Source organism: Capsicum annuum, chromosome 1, assembly GCF_002878395.1.
Source record: "Capsicum annuum cultivar UCD-10X-F1 chromosome 1, UCD10Xv1.1, whole genome shotgun sequence".
Lineage (NCBI taxonomy): Eukaryota > Viridiplantae > Streptophyta > Magnoliopsida > Solanales > Solanaceae > Capsicum > Capsicum annuum.
Genome location: NC_061111.1, coordinates 15,540,819 through 15,553,872, shown reverse-complemented (window position 1 = coordinate 15,553,872; position 13,054 = coordinate 15,540,819). Strand labels below are relative to the sequence as shown.

The 13,054-nt window shown below is 29.3% G+C and overlaps 1 protein-coding gene across 1 annotated transcript; it reads right to left on the bottom strand.

Annotated features, from left to right (window-relative positions):
* Nucleotides 1-7,920: 7,920 nt before the first annotated feature.
* LOC124897237 (uncharacterized mitochondrial protein AtMg00810-like) lies at nt 7,921-8,352 on the bottom strand. The gene has a single exon (XM_047410016.1). It carries the CDS (start codon nt 8,350-8,352, stop codon nt 7,921-7,923), a length of 432 nt encoding a protein of 143 aa, XP_047265972.1.
* Between the last annotated feature and the right edge of the window lie 4,702 nt (nt 8,353-13,054).

Here is a 13,054-nt window from a genome sequence, read left to right as displayed (position 1 = left end):
ATCTACGACAATGGGACAAACATTTGTGTTCTCCTAAAAATATTTGAATTTCCTATTTTAATTATTTTCCAACAGATTATCTATTTGTCGGAACAAGTTAGTCATCTATTGCAACAGATGTTTATAACAGGTTAGTCATTTGTTTATTCAAATTAAGCAATTCTTAATAATAACTAAATTAATTTAATTAAAATTTAAGACAAGTCTTTAATACAAAACCTTTGACAAGGGGACAAATGTTTGAGTTCTCCTAAAAATATTTGAGCTTTAGTATTTTAAATTGCTTATCAACATATATCGAACTCGGAACCAAAATGAGTCACGGAATAAAAAAGTGACCAAAATAGGCCACCTATTTAAAAAGTTACCAAAATAGGCTAAACGTAATAATTTCTTAATGGTCAACTAACGGAGTTGACTTTTACAAAAACGTAAGAATTTCTTACGTTTTATATTTTTTTTGTAAAACGTAAGAAAATACAATGAATTATCAAATCAATTAAAAAGGTATTAAAAAAAAGAGTTGTTCAACGTAACAAAAAGTTACGTTCTTAACTTTTTTATAGCAGTGGTCTCCCACCCACAATTCCTTTTTTTCACAAATATCCCATCACTTCTACTTTTTTTCTCTTTTTACATATGATAATTATAAATTTTTTTATCAGTTAAATTTATTTATATTTTACATATAGTTCAAATAATTTAATTTTTTTAATAAATTTTTATATTTTACATAAAAAAAAATAAAAAGAAGCATCAATTACCTCATTAACTTAACAATTTTCTTATATTTATTTTATATCAAAAAATAATCACTTCTATCCTTAATTATCTGATTTCTCTTTAAAAAAATTACAGTTTTGAGTTTTTCTCTACTCTAAAACAGTGAAATATTGAATTATCGTCGATCAAATATGCTACTATATACAAGAATTATATTTTTTTTGGAGTGTTCCTAAAAAAAATATTTTCTTATATTAATTTAGGAGTGTTCCTAAATTAAATTTCAATATTTTACTCCATTAATTATAATATGAAACATATTTGTGCATGTGAGTCTCCTCAATATCTTAATCAATACACTAATCGAAAACTACGATCAATCACTATCCAAAAAATTTAATTTCATATTTTTAACATACCAAAAAAAATATAATTCTTGTATATAGTAGCATATTTGATCGACGATAATTCAACATTTTACTATTTTAGAGTAGAGAAAAACTCAAAAGTATACTTTTTTTAGAGAGAAATCGGATAATTAAGGATAGAAGTGATTATTTTTTGATATAGAATAAATGTAAGAAAAAATTGTTAAGTTAATGAGGTAATTGATATACTTCTATTTTTTAAATTTTTTATGTAAAACGTAAAAATTTATTACATAGAGGAAAAAATAATTTATTTGAACTACATGTAAAATATAAATAAATTTAACTAATCAAAAAATTCATAATTATCATATGTAAAAAGAGGAAAAAAATAGAAGTGATGTGATATTTGTGGAAAAAGGAATTGTGGGTGGAGGACCACTGCTATAAAAAAGTTAAGAACGTAACTTTTTGTTATGTTGAACAACTCATTTTTTAGTATCTTCTTTAACTGGTTTGATAATTTACTGCATTTTTTTCTCGGTCATCGTGTAAAACGTAGGAAATTCTTACATTTTTGTAAAAGTCAACTCCGTTAATTGATCGTTAAGAAAAAAAATAAAAAAACGTAATAAATTATTACGTTTAGCCTATTTTGGTAACTTTTTAAACAGGTGACCTATTTTGGTCATTTTGTAAATTTTGTGGCTCATTTTGGTTCTGAGTTCACATATATTTTGTCTATTTAATAATTTCCAATAGGTGAGTCATATGTTGCAATAATTTAGTCATCTGTTACAACAAATGTCTATATTTGTTAGATAATTTTCAATAGATGAGTTAGCTATTGCAATAGGTTAGTCATCTGTTGCAACAGATGTCTATATATGTTTGGTTATTTTCAACAAATGTCTTTAACCGTTTGGTCTTTTCCAACAGATTACTCATCTATTGCAACATGTTAATTGAAATCGTAATTGAACTTATCAATTCATCTTTAATTTTAGTTAAATCAATATTGTTGTTACTAATAATGTCTTAATTTGAATCATTTCAAATAAAATTGGCCAATTAACACTTTACTCAAGACGAATACACTTAGATGATCATGTAATTACTATGAGATTAATTGAAATCATAGTTAAATTATCAATTCATCTTTAATTTTAGTTAAATCAATTTAGTTATTACTAATAATTACTTAATTTTAATTATTTCAAATCAAATTGGTCAATTGATCATTCTACTTAAGGCGAAACACTTAGACTTAGGTGATCATGTAATTACTATAAAGTTAATTGAAATTGTAAGTGAACTTACTAATTCATCTATAATTTTAGTTAAATCAATATAGTTATTTCTAATTATGGCTTGGTTTGAATCATTTCAAGTAAAATTGGTCAATTGATCACTTTACTCAGGATGAACGCACTTAGTTGATCGTGTAATTACCATGAGATTAATTGAAATGATAATTGAACTTATTAATACTAGTTAAATCAATTTAGTTATTACTAATACAATGACTTAATATGAATCAATAGATGACTAAGATGTTGCAAAAGATGAGTAATTTGTTGAAAATAACCAAACAGATAAAGACATTTGTTGCAACAGATTAGTTACCTATTGCAACAGATTAGTAATTTGTTGGAAATAACAAACGAATAAAGTCATATGTTGCAACAGATTGGTCATCTATTGGAAATGACCAACAAATAAAGACGTTTGTTACAACAGATGACTAATCTATTGCAACATATGTGTATATCTGTTTGATAATTTTCAACAAATGACTCATCTGTTGCAATAGGTTATACACTTAAATGATCATGTAATTACTATGAGATTAATTGAAATTGTAATTATTAAAACAATTTGGCTATTACTAATAATGGCTTAATTTGAATCATTTCAAATAAAATTAGTCAATTGATCACTCTACTCAAAACGAACACACTAAGATGATCGTGTAATTAATATGAGAATAATGGAAATCGTAATTGAACTTATCAATTCATCTTTAATTTTAGTTATATCAATGTAGTTATTACTAGTCATATCTTAATTTGAATCATTTCAAATAAAATTGGTCAATTAACATTTTACTCAAGACGAATACACTTAGATAATCAATGAGATTAATTGAACTCGTAATTAAAATTATCAATTTATCTTTAATTTTAGTTAAATTAATTTAATTATTACTAATAATTGCTTGATTTTAATTATTTCAAATAAAATTGGTCAATTGATCATTCTACTTAAGACGAAACACTTAGTTGATCATGTAATTACTATAAAATTAACTGAAATTGTAAGTCAACTTACTAATTCATCTTTAATTTTAGTTAAATCAATATAGTTATTTCTAATTATGGCTTGGTTTTAATCATTTCAAATAAAATTGGTCAATTGATCACTCTACTCAGGACGAACACACTTAGTTAATAGTGTAATTACCATGAGATTAATTGAAACTGTAATTGAACTTATTAATTCATGTTTAATTCTAGTTAAATAAATTTAGTTATTACTAATATAATGGCTTAATATGAATCAATAGATGACTAAAATGTTGCAAAATATAAGTAATCTGTTGAAAATAACTAAACAGATAAAGACATTGTTGAAAACGATCAAATAGATAAAGACATCTGTTGGAAATGACCAAACAAATATAGACATATGTTGCAACAGATGACTAACTTGTTGCAATAAATGACCCATCTACTGAAAATTATCAAACAAATGTAGACATCTGTTGCAACAAATGACTAAGTTGTTGCAACCGATGACTCATCTGTTGAAAATTATCAAACATATAGGATATACGTTGGAAAATAATTTAAAATACTAAAGCTCAGACGTTTTTAAGAGAACTCAAATGTTTTTCCCCTTGTCTAAGGTCTTGTTTTTAGTTTTAGTTAAATCAATTTAGTTATTACTAATAATTGCTTAATTTGAATCATTTTAAATAAAATTTATCAATTGATTACTCTATTAAGGACGAATACATTAATTGAAATTGTAAGTGGACTTATCAATTCATCTTTAATTTAGTCAAAATCAATTTATTTATTACTAATAATGACTTAATTTAAATCATTTGAAACATAATTGGTCGATTGATCACTCTCCTCGAGACGAATACACATAGTTGATCATGTAATTACTATGAGATTAATTGAAATTGTAAGTGAACTTATCAATTCATCTTTAATTTTAGTTTTATCAATTTAGTTATTACGAATAATGGCTTAATTTGATTCATTTCAAATAAAATTGGTCAATTGATCACTCTAATCATGACGAATACACTTAGTTGATAATTTAATTACTACGAGATTAATTGAAATTGTAAGTTTATCTTTAATTTTAGTCAAATTATTTTAGTTATTACTAATAATATCTTAAATTGAATTATTTCAAATAAAATTGATCGATTGATCACTCTACTCGGGACGAATACACTTAGTTAATCATGTAATTACGATGAGATTAATTGAAATTGTAAGTGAACTCATTAATTCATGCTTAATTTTAGTTAAATCAACATAGTTATTACTAATAATGGATTAATTTGAACCAATAAAATAAAATTGGTCAATAAATTATTCTACTAAGGATGAAACACTTAATTGATCATTTAATTATTGAGATTAATTGAAATCGTAATTGAACTTACTAATTCATCTTTAATTTTAGTTAAATCAATGTAGTTATTTCTAATAATGGTTTAATTTGAATTATGTCACATAAAATTTGTCAATTAATCATTCTACTCAGTACGAAACACTTAATTGATCATGTAATTACTATGAAATTAATTAAAATCATAATTGAACTTACTAATTCATCTTTAGTTTTAGTTAAATCAATATAGTTATTTCTAATGATGACTTAGTTTGAATCATTTCAAATAAAATTGATCAATTGATCACTCTACTCAAGACGAACATACTTAGTTGATGGTGTAATTACCATGAAATTAATTGAAACTGTAATTGAACTTATTAATTCATATTTTATTTTAGTAATCAATTTAGTTATTACTAATAATGACTTAATGTGAATCAATAAATGACTAATATGTTACAACAGATGAGTAATCTGTTGGAAATGACCAAATAAATAAAAATATCTGTTGAAAATGACCAAACAGATATAAACATCTGTTGTAATAAATGACTCACTTGTTGCAACAAATAATTCATCTATTGAAAATTATCAAACAAATATAGACATCTGTTGCAACAGATGACTAAGTTGTTGCAACATATGACTCATATGTTGGAAATTACTAAATAGACAAAATATGTGTTGAAAAGCAATTTAAAATACTAAAGCTCAAATATTTTTTAGGAGAACTCAAATGTTCCCCCCCGGTCTAAGGTCGTGTCTTCAATTTTAGTTAAATCAATTTAATTATTATTAATAATTGTTTAATTTGAATCAACAAATGACTAACCTATTATAAGCATTTATTGCAATAGATGACTAACTTGTTGCAATAAATAGGTGATCTGTTGGAAAATAATTAAAATATTAGGAAACTCAAATATTTTTAGGAGAACTCAAATGTTTGTCTCATTATCTTAAAGACTTGTCTTTAATTTTAGCTAAATCAATTTAGTGATTACTAATAATTGCTTAATTTGAATCAACAGATGACTAACATGTTGCAACAGATGATTCATCTGTTGGAAATTATCAAACAGATAGAAAATCTGTTATAATAGATGGGTTATCCATTAGAAAGCAATTAAAATACTAGGGAACTTAAATGTTTTTAGGAGAACTCAAACGTTTGTCCCCTCGATCCTCTTGCATTTGATGTATGATACACTATTTTTGTCTTCTTTACCTGTTTCATAAAATTTTTCATGTGTTTCACTTATTCGTTGTGCCCTTGTTGAAGTTTTTAGAATTTTTTTAGGTCAAATTTTATTCGTATATCACTTGAACATTACTTCATAAGTGATTTTGTAAGTATAATTATGATTTTTGTTGAATTTTTTATTTGGTATATTTACTACTGCTACAATTGATAGAACCTATAACATGAATTCAAAATATGAGTCATTTATTGCAACAAATAAGTAATCTGTTGCAACATATGACTAATCTATTGCAACAGATGACCCATATGTTGGATTCATATTACAACATTATAATACAAATCCAACAGATGAGTAATCTGTTGCAACAGATTAGTCATATATGTTGCAACAGATTACTCATATGTTGCAACAAATTAGTCAATATGTTGCAACAGATTAATCAATATATTGCAACAGGTTACTCATCTGTGCAACAGATTACTCATCTGTTGGATTCACGTTGCATGTTTTATCTACTGTTGAAAAAACAGAAGTAGCAGATACACCCAGATGAGAAATTCAACTAAAAATTATAATTTTACTTATTAAAATCACCTATAAGTAATTCCCAAGTGATATATAAATAAAATTTGACCTAAAAAAATTTGATCAAGTAGCAATAGTAATGGTAACAACAATGTTCAACAACAAGAAGATGATGATGATGAACAAGAAGAGATGATAATGAAGAACAAGATGATGATAATGAAGAAGAAGATGATGAATAAAGCAGCAACAACAATGAACAACAAAAATCATGACGAGAGAGAAAACTCTAATAAATGAGAAGAGAGAGAAACGTGCCTTTTTTTTTCTTCATTTCTAGTTATATTAGGTTTTACATTGGATCAAAGTATAAATTAAAAAACTTGTGGGTTATTTTCAAACTTTTCTTACTTTTTTAATCCTTAATAAAGTAATTGTCACCTCCACTCAATTATTAAGACTTGTGTCACCCACACTTCATTTTAAAACTCTTTCGTCACCTAGAGCCCAAGGCCCCATGTAACTCTAAGCACATCAATTCTAATTTCAGTTTCTAAACAAACCATTGTTATTTTCTTTCAAGCAGTATATACACAGATTTATTTGAGATCTGCATTATTAAGTGGGAAGTGGATAGTGGCTAAAAAGTGGACAAGTCTTATAAAGTAGTGCAAATCTAATAAAAATTCTTTATGGTACCTCATTCCTTGCTCCACTCATGTGAAGAGTGGCAGACAGACACTGAAAAGAAGAAATAAGGAAAAACAATTGTTCATCACTGCCAATTTTTTAATATTATGTAGGGGAACAAACTTACCAACAATTTGCATAAAATGACCTCCTAACAAGTTGTTCACATTATAACCAACACAAGAGTTACAATAATTCTAATGTAACAACAAAGCTAGTTTAGCACATAAAGAATATTCAAGTAGCCCAGAAATAGAACAATTTCTCAAAATCCATAATTGCTCAAATTAGGATTTGTCGTAATATGATCAGTAGTAAGGAGAGATTATAACCAGAAGAGAAATGAAGAACCAAAAGGAAGAAAATCAGTATGAGCAGAGGAAGAAGAAACCATAAGAGAGTAAATTTGAATCTTTATTGATCATAATCTTGTATTTACAATGTGATAATGTATAGGTATATATAGATATGGGGTTAGAGTGCAAGTTAGAATGTAGATTAGTGTGGAGGTTAGTGGTTAACTAACTGATTGACTAACTTTCTAACTACCACCAGTTAACAGTGTAATTTAACTAACTTAATCTAGGTGAGTTACTGATTTACCCTTCTAGTTGTATACTTCTACACTCCCCCTCAAACTAGTTGAGATGGAATATATCAAGTACACCTAGTTTGGTCTTCAGGTACTCATGCTGAACTTTAGGAAGCCCCTTAGTAAGAATGTCTGCTGGCTGATCTCTAGTTGATCTGTATTGAGTAGTAACCAGTCCTTATTGAATCTTTTCTCTTATGAAATGGCAATCAATTTCTATGTGCTTAGTTCTCTCATGGCATACTGGATTTGTAGCAATCTGTAATGCTGATTTGCTATCGTTAAATACCTTTACAAGTTGCATCACTTCAACTCCTATTTCTTTCAATATTCCAAGTAGCCAAGTCAGTTCAGCAATAGTAGTAGCTAAGCTTCTGTATTCTTCCTCTACAGAATTTCTTGAAACCATAGTTTTCTTCTTAGACTTCCATGATACAAGAGATTTACCAAACTTTATCATAAATCCTATATCTGACCTTCTAGTATTAAGACATGTTTCCCAATCTACATCACAAAATGCAGTAACCTCATTTTTAGAGTTATTTGAAAGTAGGATTCTTTGACCAGGTTGCTTCTTGATATACTTTACAATCCTTAGTGATGCTTCCATGTGAGATGTCTTTGGTGCTGTAGAAATTGTTTAAGGGTTTGTACCCCAAATGATATATTGGTCTAGTGACTGTTAAGTATAGTAACTTTTCTATCAGTCTTTGATAAGTATTCTGATCAACAGGAGGATCTTTATTTATATTATACTTTTCTTTGTTGACTTCATCATATTTTTTGGATGTAAGTTTAGTATTGACATCTATAGGTGTAATAGCAGGCTTTGCACCTGATAATCCTGCTTCTGAGATCAACTCCAGTGCATATTTTCTTTGGTGCATACTGATTTCCTTTTTTGACCTTGCAAACTCAATACCTAGGAAGTATTTCAACTCTCCCAAGTCTTTCATTTTGAAGGCATTTTGAAGAGTAACCTTTGTTTATTGAATTAGTTGTAGACTGTCCCCAGTGATATACACTAGTATCAAGATGATTCCTTGTGTTGTTCTCTTGATGAACAAGGAGTGATCATATTGACTTTGCACAACTTGAATCTTATTAGGGCTCCTGATAACTTAGTGTTCCATTATCTTGGTGCTTGTTTCAGACCATATAGGGATTTAACTAGTTTACATACCATATTCTCCCCCTGACTATTAAATCCCTGTGGCAACTTCATGTATATTTCATCATTCAAATCACCTTGAAGGAATGCATTGTAGACATCCATTTGATGGATGTGCCAATGTTTAGTAGCAGCTAAAGATAATATAGTTCTTACAGTCACCATTTTCACCACAGGTGAAAATATCTCTTGAAAACCTATTCCTTCCATTTGACTGTATCTTTTTGCAACTAGTCTAGCTTTGAATCTGTTAATCTCACCATTTGCCTTGTATTTTATCTTGTACATCCATTTGCAACCTATAGAAGCCTTTCCTTTAGGTAACTTCTCAATAGACCAAGTGTTATTGCTTTCCAATGCTGCAATCTCTTCCTACATTGCTTGAATCCATCTTAGATCTTTAATAGCTTCATAGTAACTGCATGGTTCTGTTATAGATGAAAAATAAGCAATGTAAGCTTGATAATTTTCAAAAACATTAGTATAGGAAATGTAGTTATCTAGACAATAGGGAGCATCCTTGTGAATATTTAAAGATACAAAGTCTTTTAACCAAATTGGAGGTTGTTTATCCCTTGTTGACCTCTTTGATGCAATTGGTGCAACTACTGGTTGCACCTCTTCTACTACTGGTGGTTGAACTACAATATCATGATCAAGAATTGGTTGAGAAGATGCAACCGAGGTTGAAGTTGTAGTTAGAGTCACTATGGATTGACTCTCAGTACCACAAGATCTGAAGTGAATGTGAGTAGGCCGGTCTAATGACTTATCAACAGATGATGGGAAAAGGAACTGTGTCTCAGTAGTTTGAAAGGAAAATGGAAAAATATCCTCTTTGAAAATAACATCCCTTTTTACAAAGAAACATTTGTTAGTTAGATCATATAGTAGGTAACCCTTCTGCACATCAGAATATCCCATAAAAACAGAAGGCCTAGACTTAGACATAAGTTTATCAGACTGTGTTAAGTCCTTAGAAAAACATAAGTAACCTATCACTCTCAGATGGTTAATTGATAGAGTTTTGTTATGAAACTTTTCATAAGGAGATTTATATCCCAAGATAGCACTAGGAAGTCTACTAATAAGATATACAACAGCTAGTATACATTGACCCCATAACTTAATGGGAATGCAGGCTTGTAGTCTTTAATGCTCTTGTAACCTCTAGGATGTGTCTATGTTTCCTCCCAGCAACACCATTTTGCTGAGGTGTATAGACACATGATTTCTGATGAATGATGCCTAATTGAGTGAACATATTTTCACAGATAGAGTTAGTAAATTCTATACCATTATTAGACCTGATAATTTTTATTGTTTTATCAAACTGATTCTTAATAAGCAAGAAAAAATTCTATAAAGCTAAACATACATCAGACTTTTGTTTAAGTAAGAACACCCAAGTAAACCTTGTGTAATCATCCACAATTGTAAGAAAGTATCTGTTTCCATCAATAGTAGGAACTCTGTAAGGTCCCCAAAGATCTACATGAATCAAATGCAATGAAACAGTACTCTTTATGCTACTAAGTAGAAAAGGACTTCTAGTTTGTTTGGCACATGGGCATATAATACAACTATGAAAAGAGTTATTTATGATATGTAAACTATGAGGAAACAATTTCTGTAAAATAGTAGATGAACTATGTCCAATTCTTTTATGCCATAGGCTAAAATTAGATTTTGTCCTGGCTAGTTCTTTAGCATTTGTTGTCAGGAAACCAGTAATCTTTGCACCCTTGTTGTTGTTGATCTTATATTTGTTCCTTAGCATGTATAGACCATCTTCAAGCCTACCAATCACCTTCACCCTCCCAGTGAAGAGATCCTGAAAGACATGAAAGACATAAAAGTCAAGGAAAAATCAAACAAAGCACTGCAATTCTCTTGTTAGTTTAGGAATAGATAAGAGATTATACTTGAATTGTGGTACATAAAACACATTTAAGATAGTGCTTTGATATGAAATGGAACAATTTCCTGTATGAGTGACTAAGAAAATGTCTCAATTTAGTAGATGCTCCTTTTTTTGGAATTACTATCTCATGGACAATAGTTTTATCCAAAAGATCAATATCAGAAGCCATATGATTTGTGGATCTTGTATCTATGATCCATTTAGGTGCATTATTTGTTAATACAGAGAAAGCTTTATCAATACCTGCAACATTGGTATTAACATTTACTACATTATCTGAGATTGGTGGAGCAGTCTGAGTTTGGTTTAGAAGCTAGACTATCTGATCATATTGAGTCCTAGTAAATGGTCCAACATATCCATCATTTTGAGTGCCTGAAACACCACCTTTGAAATGTTGAATATGGCCTCCTAGTTCATTAGACACTTGCTCTTTGAAGCCTTTTCTAGTCCTATTCATGACCTGACTATGTGACTGCTCAACATACTGAGAACACTCTTCTGCATTCAGATTATTGGACACATTGTAAGCAGCACTGTAGCCAGTAGGATTTAGTTTCCTTTTTTTGTCTTGAAATCATTAGGATAACCAACTAGTTTATGACATACACCTTAGTATGACCTTTGTTCTTACAGTAGTCACACATAAGATTGAAATTCTTCTTGTACTTCTGATAGGAGCTTACACCAATTCCATTATTATGCCTCTGATAAGAATTACCACCACCGTTAGAACCACTCCCAATATGATTTCTGGTGTACAAAGCTATGTCAAGATTGACATTGCTTGGGATTGGACCCAATACTCTTGCAGTTGCAAAAATACTTCTTTGACTTTCATCACCTAGAATCATAGCATAAGCCTTATTCATAGAAGGCAAAGGACACATCATGAGTATTTGGCTCCTATATTGGCTATATAATCATTTAACCCCATCAAAAATTGAAACAATTTGAGTTTTTGAAGATGGAGTACAAAACTTTAGATTTTTCACAATCACAACCCGAAGCTGGAATCAAAGCCTCAAACTCCTCCCATAAATCCTTCAATTTTGAGTAGTATATAGATACATACATAGTGCCTTGAACACAGGTTACTATTTCTTTATGAATATTAAAGATTCTTGAATCGTCAACCTTATTGAATCTCTCAAGAAGATCCTGCCAAACAACTTGTGCAGTGGATGCATACATGATACCCTCAAGCAAAGTTTTAGACACAAAATTCATCACCCATGACAATACGATCGTATTCACCCTTTCCCAGTGATTCCATAACTGTTCTGGAAATTTATCTTTACTACAAGTAACATCAACTAGACCTAGTTTGTTCTTTCCTAGAAGAGCAATGCGCATAGACCTAGCCCAGATGGTGTAATTCTCTATCCCAGTTAATTGAAAAGATACAATTTGAATGCCACTAACATCAGAAGAATGCAAAAAATATGGATGATTATAATCAATTCCATGAACCTGATTTGTAGTAGTAGAATTTCCAGTTGAGTTGTGATTAACCCCGTTAACATTTGAATTGCCATCACTAGTTGCTTGACTTGTAGGGATGAAAGTTGGAATCGCACCATTTGTATGTTCCATGCTTCTTTAGAACTGTAACAATCTTGAACAAGAATAGTGGAACAAAAATAAAACAGAGTGTAACCAAAATTTTGATAAATGCAGCTGAAGAATGAGAAGTAGTCAATCGAACTATAGTCGAAATTCACTGCTTGAAAGAAATTGTGAAATAAGAATGAAAGATCGATGGCTTTGATACCATGTCGTAATATGATCAGTAACAAGGAAAGTTTATAAACAGAAAAGAAACGAAGAACTAGAAGGAAGAAAATCAGTATGAGCAGAGGAAGAAGAAACCATAAGAGAGTAAATTTGAATCTTTATTAATCATAATCTTGTATTTACAATGTGATAATGTATAGGTATATATAGATATGGGGTTAGAGTGCAGGTTAGAATGTAGATTAGTGTGGAGGTTAGCGGTTAACTAACTGATTAACTTACTTCCTAACTACCAGTTAACAGTGTAATTTAACTAACTTATCTAGGTGAATTACGGATTTACCCTTCTAGTTGTATACTTCTATAGGATTAGTTTAGTTGCTTGTTAGGCACAATGAAGAGAAAAAAGGAAAATAAAGAAATGTTTTAAGTTAAAAGTAGCTTAACTAGGATTTATGAAGAGTTTAAAAAGATAGTCTG